The following is a 16681-nucleotide window of genomic DNA, read 5'->3' on the forward strand; positions in this document are numbered from 1 at the left end:
ATAAAGAAACTCAGCATGTTAAGATTTAGTTCCATTAAATAGCATTATTAAAATTATGTATTCAATTTACACTAAAGAATCATACAAGGCCTGGCTTGTATGTCAACAACTTGTTTGCTTTTCCATATGATTTCGTAAGTCTGTTACCCTTTGTAGAATTTTGTCAAAGTGACTTCAAAATAAATCCTTTCTGTTTTAGGCTAGATATGACAAAAAAGTAGGTGGCCTGTGGACAGTTGGGGCATCCCCAGCATTTGAGATCAGAAATATACCAATTCTCCTCTTCCCAATCTCATATCCTTGATTTCTCAGGAGAGTAATGTTAGTTGTGTGCTCATTTACTGAAGAAATATTTATCAATCACCTCCTACCACTTAAAGCAGGGGGATACATCAGTGCACAAAAGAGACAAAACCGCCTGCCCTTAGGGAGCTAGTCAGGGTCAGGGGAGAGGCAGACAATAAATAATTAAATAAAATAGGGAAAGTATATGTTGTATTGTAAGGTAATATGCTCTCTGGAGAAAACGAAGAGCAGAACAAAAGGATTTGAGAACGGAACAGAAAGGTTTGTAATAAAAAGGGTGGCCCAGCAGGGAGCATTTACCAAGGACATGAAGAAGGTGAGGGAACAGGTAAGTGAATATCTGAGAGAAGAGTTCCCAAGCAGAGGGGCTGACCAGCGGATGGATACTGAGGAAGAAGTGGGTGGCGTGTCAAAAAGCAGTGAGTGTCGAGTGTGCGAGAGGAAAGACAGTAGGAAATGAGGTTAGAGATTTATCTGGCTGCAGTGCAGGAAGGCCCAAATGATGTAGGGTTTTGAGAAACACTGTAAGGAGTCCAGCTTTTTCTGGACTTTTGTGAATAAAATAGGGAGATAATGGTGGATCTTGAGCAGGGGCATGACTGGTCTAGCTCACTTGTTACAATTTTCATTCAGGATGCTCATTGAGACTAAACTCTATCTATGCAAGTAACTAATTGGAAACCATGACTATATTCCAACACTCAAATAGCTTTTTCTTTCTCTTATTGTGGTCTTTACTAACACATTTTCTCATATACTCAAGATGAATTTATCTTTGCATGGTCAGAATGATATAAGTGGTTACTTCTTGAAAAGAAGAAAAAGATGAAGGAGAGAATGAGAACACTGAATAAATTTGATGAGCCAAAACTACTTGTAACATCGATGTTATCATGTTGAAGGAGGTTTATTTAGCAACCAGCATTAAATCCTATTATTTGTGAATTCACTTTTTTTTCCTTTTGCGGGTAATTCTTCACATTAATTTGTTTGCCAGTGCCTTCGATTAGTGGCTACTTTACTTACTTTTATTCAAATGAATAAAGCTCCAAATGTGGCAAATTCTTTTCGAGAACAAAAATATGGTGTGTATGATGGCTCAGAGAAAAGATCTGTCATGTTTCAGCTACTGGCAAGTGAGCGGATGGATTTAATGATATCTACTTCTCCAGTGGGCTGATTCTTGGTAAATTGCTTTCTTTTAGCTTTTAACTATCTTCACTCCCTTATGCTCAGATAATATTAATTCTAACTTGCAGAATAGCTCCATGTGTTGCAAACACTTGTCAAAAAAAAATGCAACTGCTTTCCTAAAACACACATTCTGTGAGGCAAGGGATAGAGATCTAATCAGAGTGCCAGTGCACTGATACATTGTTTCAACTTATCATATAGAATATTGAGGTTCTTAGTTTCTTAAGGTCAATGACAAGAAAACATCTGTCATAGTTTAATTGCCACCATGTGTTTTTAGTTGAAAGAAAGCAATATATAATCAATGAAGTACGGTAAACACGTTTGGTTTTCTCATGTCACAAATAAAGAGTATCACAAGTGAAATATTCTCCTTTTTTTCCTCTCCCCCTCTTCTCTCATCTTTCATCTATCCATACCAACAATAAAACCTAATAACATCTCAGGCAGCCAAGGGACATGGGACATGCTTTCTGTTTCTTTTTTCAATAATCCTGTGAATATACCTGAGGTATCCATGGATTGGTATTTGACTTTGCCCCATTCCAGTGCCAAGACCCTGGACATGCTCCCTCACTATCCTGAGATCTTTTGTACTCAACCTTCAACCTTCAGAGTGTGATATATCTGAGCTTCCATATGAAATGAAATATTTTTATTGTAGGTGACTGCGGTTTGGCCCAACCGCTAAGCTATCGGGGACCCTCTACTCCTCAGCTTCTCACTGCTTGCTAGACGACACTGCCGCACGCAGAAAAGGGGCTCGAGCCGGGGGTCTGGGTCCAAGGGGCGCGCGCAGGAGACCTCGCTGCGGGTCTAAAGGACTGGAGGCCGAGTCAATTAAGGCATGAAGCAAGGTAGCTTTATTGTTGGTAGACGCTTATGCCAGGGCCGCCAGAAGCTAAAGACCAGGAGGCTCCGTGAGCCCTGGATTATATACAGTTTGAGGAGAGGCGGAGTTAGGGTGTGGCCTCCAGGGAGGGTAGCCAATCACACAGGGAGGACGGATGAGTGACTGTGACCATAGAGATGCTGTTCCTGAGTGTACCCATAGCAGAGGATGTTGGGTAGGTGGAGGACTAAGGAGAAGGCCAATAGGGTTAGAGAGACAAGGCTGCATCATCACTAGTCGCTGGTGAGGCTTGTAATTCAGAGGCTTAGAAGAACCGGATGTGCCAAAATGGTGAGGGAGGGAGAGAAAGAGACTAAGCTACCAGGCCAAGAATAAAATTATGCCACAGGTGACAAGAACTGTTGCCATGGTCCTTGAAAAGTCCTGTGACGACTGTGAAGCACATACTTTGCATTAGCCTCACCTTTCTTCAACACCTTCCTAGATGGGCTAGTGCAGAGTTAGTGATTTTCCTCAACAAGAACTCCAAGGGTTAACCACCTCTCCAGAGTGCTTGGTGCAGGATCTGGAGCACACTTCTGATCTCTTCACTTTTGATTATCTTGCACTTATGTAACTTTTCTAGTGTCCAAATGAACACGTACACGTCTCTTATGTAATGTCTATTTTTATTTGACTGCTACAGAGCGTAAAAACTGTGTGTCTTCAATTTCCTTTCACCATGTTCAAATAGTCCCTTAAGAATACTTAATAATGGCAATGGAATTATACGTTAGTACTAAATGTCAAAAGATAAATTCTATCATTTTCCCAAGCAAATTTTTTTTTTGCCTTTAGGGAGATTTCCAGCATTTATACTAAACTGTTGTCTTCGGTGAGGATGTTGAGCTCAGTTATCACCTACATTTTTGCAGTAGAGCTGTTTATGGGGCAAAGAAGGGCACTTAGTTTCCTAGATATCATTTCTGTCCCTGTTCCAGTTTCCTCCATTCATGATGGTTTGTGAGATTCTTTTATTTATTGAAAGCCAAAGAACTCAATATACAGCCATTTCATAGTTAATTTTTGTCTAGTACAGTTAGCCACTTAAAGAGGAGATTGTTTTACTGCTCATAAGTGTTTAGGAACTTATTGAAAATTATAGTAACAGATTGTCATGGGCATGAAGTTAAGAAAGAGTGAAGAGAGACTTATTTTCTCAGAAAACAAATTCTAACTACTTTTGAAAAATGAAACTCCAGAATTTACACATTATTTCAAGTGCCCATAGAATATTTATGCCCCCCCAAAATATAATAAATTCCATCTGTATAAATTATACAAAATACCTTCTCTTAGATTTTGCAATGTGGCTAGAAATTAATAACAAAATGGAAACAAAATATTCATTTCTTATAAATATTCTTATTTAAGAAAATAAATCCAATTTTAAAAGTGTGGACTGTCCAGAAGATAAGGATAATGAAAACACTATATAGCAAACCATTTCAAACTTAAGATAAAATATCCTTAGTGTAAAAAACTTGTATAATTTCAAAGAATTTAGGTAAGTAGCATACCAAGTACCTTTAATATTTTTGTTATTAACTAAATATTTAGTTGATCATTTTGGCAAAATTTTTCAACATATTTTCTAAATGAAATAACTTCTACCATGCAACTTAAACTTAGTAAAACATATGTTTAATAAAGAATAAATGATACATGTGTACACATTCATTCCTTACAAATTCTTATATGACAATACTTTCAGTACATATAGTTAGATGGCATGTTATAAATAACTCATAAAAGCATTAAAGGAGCAAATGTGTTCTTCTAGGTCAGAATTATATGCCCAGAGAATAAAGAATATGTAGTATTTCCTTATATACTTAAATACATAATCATTAATTTTTTCCATATTAAAATGTGTACTCCTTTGAGATGACTTAAAATATGAGATTAAAGAAAACAATGTTTATGGCTTTAAGCAGAATAGCAACATATGAATAAATAAGGTCATACAAAGTCATTTACTCAGAAGATTTTCATCCATGTTGGATGATGATAATGACCTATTCAAGAGAGGGTATAAAGTAATAGAGACAATAAATATTAAGTTGGAAGATTACTATCCTTAATCTATTGAGTAGAATATCTTCCTCCTGTGAACATTTCAAAAATGAAATTACTAGGTTTTATCCAGACTTTTATAGAAAGCTATTACAGCAAGTTTCAAATCTGTATTTGGAAAAGTGATGAATGGATATGGTTTCATGGATTATCTCAGCAATTAAATAAACTCACAAAGTTTTTCTTTAAAGAGTTACTTGCTGCACCAGAACCTCAAATCACTTTGCTTAAAATTTTTGAGAAAAAGTACAATATTTTTCATCCTGTGGGAAAACCGACTTGAAAGGTCGAGTGCCTTTTATGAAATCACTTGATATTGAGACAATGGCCATGTGCTAGCCACAAAACCACAATCTGCTTAAAAAATTGCTCATAAATCTCCCAAGCACTTCATACTGCAAATCATCACCCATCAAAATGAAATTAGTAATGAAGTAAAATTCATCTGGTCTCTATCCTTATTACAAAAGAAATGTAATTCATAAGATTCCTTTGCCTTTCCCCCTTCCACACTCCCTGTGAGTGTATTTGAGTATACGCACTTATTTTTAACTCTGAACTGGCATTTGGGAGGCATTTTGTTTGTTCATTTGTTTTGTTTTGTTTTTGTATGCTGTATGGTGGGGTCACATTTCATTATTTTTCCATGTAAGTATCCTGTTATTGCAGCACTGTTTGTCGAATTTTTGTTTTGCTTGTTTGTTTTCTGATTGTTTGGTTTGCTTGTTTGTGTGTGGGACGTCAGTGGGCCGGGAATCAAACTTGGGTCTCTCTCATGGCAGGTGAGAATTCTACCGCTGAACTGCCCTTGTACCTCCAGGAGGCATTTTGTTTTAACGTCAGTCTTTCATTTTATAAGGAAAACCCCATGTTAATGTGAAACTGTATTCAGAAGCTTATTCCTCTTCTTAACTCTTTCTCTAGGAGGCGCTATTGGACATTTCAGTCAAAATGCTGGCAGCGTGTGACTGGAAAGTGCCAAGAAGATGAAACCTGCATTAGTAGCTTAAGCAACCAGGATTTCACTTGCTCAGGAAATGACGACTGCAAAGCAGCTTACATTGGTACTCTTGGGACTGTCCTTCAAGTGCAGTGCACCTGTAGGGCCATTACCCAAAGTGAAGAACCTTTGTGTAAGGTTTTCCAGCACATGCTTCATAGAAGATCATGTTTCAGTAAGTTTCCCAAGTAAAGTTGCCTTAAGACATATATATTCTTTTTGTTTCTGTCTATAGAGCTCAAAGTAGGAATCCAGCACCACAAATTTGTTCTCAAAGGCAACTCTATTTTTGCTATTCCATTTTTAAATCTATGTATTGATTATGTTTTGTATCATTTCCTGTTTTACTAATTTATCAGCAAGTTGTACATGTTTTAATTTACATAATAGGATGCTTCTAGTTATGATTTATTGATTTCAGTATCAATAACACAAAAGGTTTATCTTATCAGAGAACTTGTTTTAATTACCTATTGCTGAGTAACAAACCATCCCCAAATCGTGCTTGACATAAGAACAATTTCCTTGCTCACAATTCTGCACACTGGGCTTACCTCAGATGGGGTGGAGGGGGATACTTCTGATGGTCTTGACTGGGATCATGCATTCAGCTGCAGTCTTCTTGTAGTGTATCTAAGACTGGGTGGCCCAAGAAGGTATTGGCCGGGCAGTCTAAATTCTTGTCTACATGTCCTCTGCAGCACGTTAGCCAGGGTCTCTTCCATGGCAGCAGCCATAGTCCAAGCAGCTAAGTCCTAATGTACAAGTGTTGGCTTCTGTCACATTTGCTGATAAAGCAAGTCCCATGAGCAAACAAGTTCAGAATCATTGTGAGACAGGATGAAGTCAAGGATGTGGATATTGACAGTGGGATTTCTCAGAGATTATTGATGAAACATTCTTCTTTACCTTTAAAATATATTCCTGGATTTAGTTTTTCTCCCTCTGGTCTTTAATAGGTCTGCTGACCTACCTGTAATAATAGGCTGGAAATCATGTATTTGAAGATTTTTGTTTATTCTATTTTGGGGTAAGGATATTGAGGTTTGGGAATTTAAATAATTCAGCCAGAATTTCATAGTGAGCAAGTGATCCAGCAAGAAATTGCCTACGAGTCTTATAGAAAGAATCTAAGTGAGCAGTCAGGTAATAACTCAAGACCCCTTCATTACCCATCTTTAGGGACAGTCCATACCACCGCCATGTTCCAAGACATCCCTGGGTCCCTTGGCCCCTTGCAGTAGCCACCTAACCTGCAGACACCATTCCCAGGAGAAAATGATGGCTGTTTATTATTTCATTGCAAATTAAATCTTTTTATTTATGGAAAATGCTCACTTCTGTTTTTCTTTACAGATATTAGGAAAGACATATTAGTCAAAGTGATCAAAATTATTATTTGTAATGTATAGGATATAGACATAAAACTCAGAGTCTATGGTTTTGATTATAACAGAGCTCTCCATGGAAATATTTCTATAACTTCTATAATTAGCCCTACAAACATATTTCAATTGTAATCATGACATGAATAGGAGAATTGCAGGGTTATACATGTTGAGTCATAATCTCTAAACAATCTTCCTCTCCGATTAACATTAGGTGGCCAGTGTTGCTGAAACTAAAAATACTTACGGTGAATGGCTTATTATATTACAGCAGGAAATAAATGACAAAATCAGTTAAAACAACAGCAATATATATATATTATTACTTTTTAACGGTTAGCTGTAAGTGGTAGTGGTTTCTAGACACAGTAAATAGTGTGCAAAAACAACAACAACAAATGCAATCCTACATGTTATTGAAAGTTTAGTTTCCTGGATATAAGGTCCCACAAAATGCCATCCAAGCATCATAATTCTAGTTCCAAACCTAGTTTCTTCCCACACACATTTTTTTTTCTCCTGCACACTTTTTGTTTTCTTCCACACACTTTTGATTATTGTTGAACTTTATTTTTATTATGTTTGGCCATTAGAACTTATACTGAGCAAATATATCCATGAAAAGACAGAAAAAACATCAACAGTAGATGAGACAGTAGAAGTGGGGATTTAAAAATTTATAAAGTAATTTAATTTTTTTTTCATTTTTCTTCACTCATCTAGTATGACTAAATTCTATGAGGTTTTCTCTTTTCTCCTTGAACTTACTACAACTAGGAAGTATCTACTAAACTAGGAGTTTCAATCAAAGGCCTTCAATCACAGTTCTCAGTACTTGAATTAATAGGAAAAGTTTCAAATACAAACACCAAATCCTTAGGACTGGCAAGGTCTAACAAACTCCTGCTCCCTACTCGCTACCGCAACTATACAGAAGAAGCACTAGGGTAATTTTTTAATGGAACGTCTTTCTGACGATTGTCCCCTAACTTAACCTACCAGCCCAGCACTCATACACGTTTTCAAGAAGACCCATCAATACCGCATGTTTCCAAAACCCTTTAGCTTCTTCTCCTTTTACCCTGAAGGAGCAGAGTTGAGTAGAACTGAGAGGACAACTGGGAAGGGTTTTTTCATGTCTGTTTGGCTTACTCATATTATTTTTCAAACTCATTTAGATCTAGGCCATAATAAACAACAGATTTTACATTAACATTTCATGTGTAATGTCCTCTTTATTATTATTAAATTCCATTACCTTTTAATATTGAATCCTACCCACTAGTTGATTTCATGACTCACTAATGTATTTCTCTCTGCAGTTTGAAAAACATTTGTTGAAGAGCATAAATTCATCTGGAAATAATCTACATTGATGTATCCAAGTCAGTCTTATAATTGCAAATGATTCCAGAGTATGCTTATTTCATGTCAAGGGTCTCACATTTTCCTGGCCAATGTTAACAACTCTGTGAGCTAGGCTTTATTAGTTTCTCACTTTTACACACAAAGAAACTGAGAGCTAAGAGATGCAACGATGGCTTCATTCTTTTCAAAAGGTGCAGCATATCCTGTGTATGTTTAGATAAATAGATAATATGACTTGTTGAAATATTCTTCTATTAATGTGGACATTATGTTGAATGCAATTACTTGTTATTTTCAACATCACTGCAATAAATGTTGCACATTTTTTTGTTGGCATGTCCATTGAATTAATTTTGAAGAGTAAAATTATTAAGCCACAAGATTTTTGCAGTTTTTAAATTTTACAGAAAGTGGCAAAAAATGTTTGGCTTAATTTACATTTTTAAAGAAAACATCTCATTTTAATTTGCATTTTTAAATAAATGAGGCTAAGCATCTTTTTAGCGGTTTGTTGGAAATACTCCATTTCTTCTTACCTATGCATGTCTTTCACATAAAACACCCAGCTTTTTTAGTATCAGTAAGTGCCATTTTTGTGGCTTGTGTCAGACATTTATGTGGCTGTATGAGGATTCACTAATGTGCATACCTCTTCTGATTATCCAGAATTCAGGGTTTCTTATAGCAAAAATAGTAACCACGAGGAGAGCATAAACATTGGGATATCCTAACCTTAGGCTCAGATCTTGACCCCGCTATGTATTATCTGAATTATTTAAGGGAGAAACTATTTAACCATGCCTTGAATATTAAGTAGTTCTTTCTCAACTTGGTAATTTCCTTTGGCTTTGTGAAAGCTTGTTTTATTGGATTAAGAATATTTAGGAACAAGAACGTATAAGTGTAAAGACTAATGATATCTCCCATTCAATTTAAGAAAAAGGACATGTCATCATCTTTAAAGTTCCGCCTATGTTACATCGTGTTCTAAAGTCGAAAGAAAGCCACTCCCTGAACTTTGGGTCTTTTAAAATCTTTTGCTCCCCTTTCTATTTTTACCACATACATTTTGAATGTCAATCAATATATTGTTTCGTTTTCTATCTTTCTGAGCAGTATATAAATGGGATCACATGGCCTCTTTTTTTTTTTTTTTTTTTTTTGCCTAATTTACTTTCCTGAAATGAAGCCATGTTGGGGAGTATAGTTAGTAATATACATATATTTTACACCTATGTCATATTCTACTGCTTAAAAGTATTTCATTTTACTGCTGGTGGATATTGGTCTCCTCCCCACTCCCCCAATTTTTGTTACTACAAATAGTGTTGCGTGAACATGCTACCACATTCCTTCCGCTACACACATGCATGGTATTCTCAAAAGGAGTGGTTCTCAGTCTTAATGGAACGTGGCAATAACCCGGGAATTTAAAAATCCTGATGCCCAGGCCAGGCTCTCTACTAGTTAAATCGCTTTAACTGAAGTTGAGACTTGGGTCTAAGCAGGGAAGCTTCAGGACCCCGAGGCTGGTGAGATCACACAGAAGAGCCCTGTGCATGGGATCCATTCGCTGTGGTTACTGTCTTAAAATTCTTAATAATCTTCTCTTTCAGTTTATTTTTTTGCAAGTGAAATCCAGGGGAACAATGGAGCATCGGTGAGTGGTATGGGGTCTCAGCTCACGTGAGGTCCCTGCTTCACCAGGATAGCATAGGTTCTCAACTGACAGAAAGTTGATTTTAAATGATATTGAGCCTTCCAATCCATGGATGTGGATTTTCTTTGGTGTCTTTCAATAAGCTTTTGTTATTTTCTCCATAAAAATTATTTCTCAACAATAATTTTCTTGTAGAACATTGGTTATAATGATTTCTATATCATTATGTTACTCTATTACAATTGCTCTTGGAAATCTTTTTATAAATATATTTTCTAATTCTTTGTAGTTGGACTATAGAGACTCAGTAGATTTTTAGACATAAATGTGTACACAGTGACTGTTAAATACTCTTTTAAATTCTAACAATTTATTGCATTATTTTGGGTTTCCCATATTCATAATCATATATTCTTCAAAAATTAATGCTCACATCTTTCTTTTTGTCCTTCCTGTTCTGTGGCAATGCCCAAAACACAGAGAACAAATGCTGAACATGAATGGTGATAGCAAACACACTTGTTTTATTACTGATATGAAAGGGAATTCTTTCACTATCATTTTAGTTTCTTAGGCTGCTCCAACAAAACCATGAAATAGTTCGGCTTGAACAATGGGACTGTATTAGCTTATAGCTCCAAGGCCTGGAAAATGTCCTCAGAAAGGAATTTTCAAGCCAAAAGTGGCCCCTCTGCCAAATGGCAAGGCACATGGTGGAGTGTGCTTCCTCCTTTCTCTTCCGGGTTTCATTGATTTCACCTTCTGGCTTCTGTGGCTTTCTCTTCTCTTTCAATTTCATTCTCTCATAAACGACTTCAATAAGAAGGTTAAGACCAATTCTGATTCAGGTGGGCCATGCCTTAACTGAAGTAGTCTCATCAAAAAGCTGTACAATGGTTTATACCCATAGGAGAGGATTAGATTTAAGAACATAATTTTCTGGGGTACGTACAGCTTCAAACTACCACAATTATTATACTTACCATTAAGTATAATATTCCATGAGATTTTTGTATAAACCTTACATCCGAATAAGAAAGTTCTCTTCTATTTCTAGCATCCAAATAGCTTTTTAAAAATAAACGAATGTTGCATTTCATTAAATGCTTTTTCTGCATGTGGAGGTAATCATGCACATTTTTTATTCTTTAGTCTGTTAATGTAGTGAATTATATTAATTGATTCTCTACATTCAACAAACGTGGAACTCTTGGAAAAGTCTAACTTGTTCATAATGTATTATATTATTATATATTCGCTGTATTTGGTTTGTTAATGTTCTGTTTAGGATATTTACATCTCTGTACACATGAGGAAAATCAGGGTAGTAATGAAGATTGCTAATTACATAAAAAAATTTTTGAGTTAAAGGATCTGCTACTTTCTAGCTAATTAAACATAGGCAAGAACAATGAATTTTTCTGAGTTTCTGTTTCCTCATCTTTAAAATAAGGACAATAAAATATTTTATTTTATTTATGTGAGCTTTTAAACAGTTATTATATGACAAATACTGAGGAGTACTAAGCAGAATAATGCATAACATATATTATAGGTAGAATAGATGCTGTTATTAGTAGCAGTGTGATTGAATTATAATTTCCCCTTGTGTTACTTGTCAAGTTCTATTCTGAAGACCGTATGACTTCATTAAATGTTTTGGTATGTTCCCTCTATTGTTCTATTTCTCTGGAATAGTTTATATAGTACTGGTACTCTCTTTCTTGAACATTTACAGGGTTTATCAACCATAACATCAGAGTTTCCAATGGACTTTGCAGGAAAATTTAAATACCAATTTAATTGGTTTAATGGTTATGGGATATTCAGGTTTTTTTATTATATCACAAATCAGTATTGTGAGTCAATATCCTCTTTCATAGGCTTAATCAGGTGCAATTCTACCTTTTACTGGGGAGGATGCATCCTTTGGTGTGTAACCTTTATATGAGAATGGGTGCCAATCTATTATATTCTAAATTTTTGTGCTCTGGGCTTTACTTCTTGTCTCCTGTACCCCGTGAAACCAGGGGTTCACCTTGCTGTAAAGACTGATGGGGTATTCCCATTCCTCTCTTTGATTTAACGTTTACCTTTCAGTATTCCTTATCAATTGCCAATTTATTGATACATTTCCATTTTTAGTACATAATTTGTTCGACACCATTCAGTCATTAGCTTTTGGAAGAGTGATGGGCCACTCTTTATATTATCAGAAATAGAAATATTTTATTCATTTCTAAACCCAGTCAAATATCTTTGTCTGCAAAGAAAAAAATCAAACTGTCTCCTCCCCTACACAGCCAAATTCTCAAAAGAGCTGCTCGTGTTGTTTCATTCTCCCTATCTCACACACTGACCCACCCACTCCTGGATAGATCCCTTCACAAAGGCAGGCTAAGTTTTCAATTACAACTGTGTTATCGACTAAATCCATATTAGGGATTCCAAAAATTCTTTTCTTACTAGGATTTTAAATAGTCTTACAGAACAACTGAATCCTTTTAATTTCATGATACGCTATTTTCTTCTTGGCTTTTATTCCCCTTATTCTTCTGGATGTTGATTCTACATCTATGTCCAGGCTTGTTTAATTGGCTAATGAATATTAGTGTTGCTCAAGGCTCAGAGCTAGGATCTCTATTAGAGTCACTTTATAAACTTCTAGATCTTATTCATGTACACAGCTTCATTACCTTTTAAATTAATTTAAAAACATACATCCTCAGTGCAGACTTATTTTCTAAGCTTCAGATGCAATTACGTATTTGTTTACTTGATATCATCTTGGAGATGTTAACATTGTGCTAGCTGAGATAATAAATAAGCTCCAAAAGCTGAGTGACTTTACACAGTGGAAGTTTATTCTTTGCCAACCTAAAATCCAACCAGCATTAAGAGTGGTCTTTTAGAAGACCAGGCTCCTTCCAATTTGTGGCTCTGCCTCTTTCTTGAGCTTCAAATTTTTTTTTTCCATTCAGTTGGAGAATGAGGAAAGACAAAGTATAGAATGACACACAAGATCATTTTCTGATTCAGTAGTGGATCCAGTGAACATTATCCATACTCACATTCCACCAGCTACAACTCAGTCCCGTGGCCATAACTATTTACAAAGGAGGATGGAAAACAGAGTCTAGCTCTGTGCTAGACAGAAAGGCAAATGTCTTTATTAATCCATGAGAAGTCTTTTCTGTTGCTAAATATCCATTTCACTTTTCTGTCCACTCAGAGGGCATTCTACTCCTTCTCCAAGGGAAAAAACACTAGTTTTATCCAGGTACAATCACCAGCTCAAAGGCAAAATCTTTAGGTGATGTGTAGTCTGGAAGTGGTACCTTGTGGTAGACAGAGCTTCATGAGCTATGAACTAAATAGACTTTCACTTCCACCCCCAATGCACACATGTACACACATGCACACACATGTATATAGACATGTACGCATGCTCATGTACAAGAGTGATTGAGGACAGCATAACTTCAATAAAATCTTATATTTAGAATGGGGACTAATGAGAGAACCATAGCACAAAGTAATGAAATCCACCGGGTAGCCTTGATGAAGCCCCTTGAGCTGTGTGTGTAGACTTCCCTAATTTGATCGTGAATAGCCATTTGGGAAGAATTCTCTTATCTATTCCTTCTACAGCCCCCATTTTGCCTTTTGAAAGTTTCTTCCTTATCCATTTTCTTCTACGACTGTCTCTGAAGTTGGTTTGGGGGAGTGTGACCTCCTCAGGGAATATGGAACTATCATAGATCATCTCCTTCATACAGTTTGAGGGCTTAAAAGTGGTTTTAATACGTACTAATTCCTAATTACAAAAACAATCACAGACTTTTGGCAAGCACACTAGCTGGCTTCTTTAGCAATATAATTCTTTAAAAATATGGTAGGTGTCTAATCTATTTGCTTTTTGTCAGTTACAAGAATATTTTCTTGATTTAGTTCCAAATCTGCCTTATTTTTTTGCTTCCTCGCTCCAAAACTCTCTCTCTAATTTAGTGACTTCTTTTAAGGAAGTCTATACAATAGACTTGCATGAAAAACTAACACCCTTAGTCTGATCCTTGTTATATAGCTGAAACAATTTGTTTAATTCAGAAACACTGAGCCTTAAATACTCAAAATCTTGCTTATCTCTTACTTTTCGGTAAAAGTCTAGAAGCAGTTAGGATTTTCAATGTTAGAAAGCTTTTATTTTAATGCCTTTGATTGCTGCTTGAAACCAACCAGTTTTCTACCTGAGCTGATATCTTTATTGTAAAACACAACACAATGTAGTCAAACATAATCAACTCACATTGGAATGGTGTGTGGCATTTAGTTTCCTTTGTATGGCTTCACCCTCCTCTATGCTCACAGATTCCTCTTCACTCATCCTGCAGATGCAGAAAAAAAATCACACAGGAGATATTTATGGACCAGTCATATGTGTATTGTACATCATATCCAGCTTTGCTTTTCTGCATGGAGGCAGGAAATGTAATTTAGCTCTATATCAGGTAGAAAGACAAATGAGTTTGTTGTATAGCTAGCTAATCTCTGCTATTATATCTCAAATATAACATATAAGGTACTCTGTCTCCGTGAAACTGGACTGCTTAGTTATTGCAAGAATCACTCTACTATATGTGCTGGAAAGCTGGATCATGTCTATTATAGATGCCAGAAAACACAGTTTAGAGAATGGTTCATGTGTAGTAGTTTATTTGGGGGGACCAGATGTAAGGGAGAGAGGGAGTAAATATTCAATACAGCGAGGCACTATTAGTTGTCTTATGCTTCAAGTCTGGAGCTTGTTCCTAGTAGGACCTTCTGGGGCGAGTTGTGAAATGCATCTTAGAACTGTCTTCACAGGAAAAGAAAGTGAAACAAATTTATCCACTGGATCCTGTCTTTCATTGCTCAGGGGTTGCACTATAGGCCTTGAATCCCTGGAACTTCTGTAAAGTGTGTGCATGAATGCTGAGTGGAGTCTCATGTACATTGTCTGTACATGAGAAGCACTGGGGAGGGAAGAATGAGGTGTGCTGTGCTGGAACCAAGGTGAGGAACTGTGAGGCTGCAGCTGTACAAAGTAGATTAAGCATTGTATCAGGTATTTTGGCAGCAGTGCTGATGAGGAGGGCAAATCCACATCCAGAGTAGGTATATATTCCAGCATAGAGGCATCACTGCATCCTTCAGGGAACAAACGATATAGTATAATCAATTTGCCACCCACCTCCCAAACTGAGGGCTCAGTATAGAGCTCTGCTACCATTGGGAGGTTAGGCATTCAGTCTTAAGGAGAGGCAAGATAGGTACAGGTGCCATCTGCTGCCATAGCTACTTTTTACATGCTCATGACGCAAGCATGGAATTGGCTGAAGAAAGTGCCTGACTGACCTCCACTGGATAAAGCACCAGTTTACCTAGTTATTGAGGCTCTATGGTGGCTACTCTCTTATAAACACTAACCTGAGATGTAAAGATCTGCTGACTTTGTGCCATTACCAGGAGTCCTTCCATATTGTTCTTCCTCTGATTTCCTTGTCAACAATCTTGTAATGTTGTTCTTTCCAACCTTCTTACCACCAGCCAAGCAACTCACCATTACTCAGGAGCCTTCTTATAACCGCTTCTCTCTCCATACAAAATGAACAATCATCCAGAGTACACTCACCCTCTGTCTCTGGGAAGGATTTCCTTTCACCACTCTCCTCCTGGGTCACCTCTAGGTGGGCCTGTATTGTAGTGGCTAAGGGTTTATGGTTAGCACTGATAGCTTATGCTCATCCTTATGGGAACCAATAATTTAATAGTACTGAAAATACCCAGTATCATGTCAGGAGCTATATTTCAAAGAACAAGAAGCACTTCACTGCAGATGGCATGGCGTTGGTCCAGAGCCCAAGTGGGTCTGTGCTCTAACGCTCCTACTAGGGTTTGCCAGAGATGCCACATGCCATCCAGAGACTTCAAATGAAGTAAATCACATAAAATGCCTGTTACGTAGTAATTATTATATATATCCCACCCATCCTGACTTTTCAAAAGGACATTGGTTTATTTTTCTGATTCATTTAAAAGATTATATACATTTATATGAATTTCTATATTGATCCTTTACTAAATGTCAGCTGTTTACCCCAGCCCTATTTGGAAATCTTTCCATTATTAATAAAGAATATGATGGTCACAAAGACAACCCCAGAACATTGAGAATATGGGCATTGAATTCTTGGTTCTCAAGAATATCTAAAGAATTTTTTTTTTTGAATCTAGATATTTAGCCCTAACTCATTAAATTCTAATTCAGGGCTAGAGTTGAGCTCAGAAATTGACATTAAAAAAAAATTTACCCAGGTGGTTCTGATTTTCACCCGTTTGGGAACCTCTGCTCTAAACCACGTGTGGAAAAACCTGGTCACCAGTCATAAGTTCCATGGTCTCTTTTTGCTCACACCTTTCAGAGAATGAGAAACGTCTGTGCTCAGAAAGGTAAGACTAATATCATTTGGCTCTTAAGGTGACCTGTTTCACCCTAGAGTCTAAAACAGATGTTGGTAAATATTAGTCACTCAATAAATAATGAAGGAAGGAAGGAAGGAAGAGAAAGGAAGGAAGGAAGGAAGGAAGGAAGGAAGGAAGGAAGGAAGGAAGGAAGGAGGGAGGAAGGGAGGGAGGGAGGGAGGGAGGGAGGGAGGGAAGGAAGGAAGGAAGGAAGGAAGGAAGGAAGGAAGGAAGGAAGGAAGGAAATAAAGAAGGAAGGAAAGAGGGAAGGAGGGAAGGAAGGAACCAATGTTGAA

At 36.8% G+C, this 16681-nt stretch overlaps 1 protein-coding gene across 1 annotated transcript in view; it reads left to right on the plus strand.

The window, feature by feature from the left end:
* GFRAL (GDNF family receptor alpha like) overlaps positions 1 to 16681 on the plus strand; it is a gene marked incomplete at its 5' end in the record, with an annotated part of 68543 nt that overhangs the window by 32229 nt on the left and 19633 nt on the right. Inside the window, one exon of the mRNA XM_077159429.1 lies at positions 5393 to 5643. Coding sequence (XP_077015544.1) covers positions 5393 to 5643 — 251 coding nt within the window. The remainder of the gene's footprint in view (positions 1 to 5392; positions 5644 to 16681) is intronic.

Source organism: Tamandua tetradactyla, chromosome 5 (genome assembly GCF_023851605.1).
Source record: "Tamandua tetradactyla isolate mTamTet1 chromosome 5, mTamTet1.pri, whole genome shotgun sequence".
Classification (NCBI taxonomy): Eukaryota; Metazoa; Chordata; class Mammalia; order Pilosa; family Myrmecophagidae; genus Tamandua; species Tamandua tetradactyla.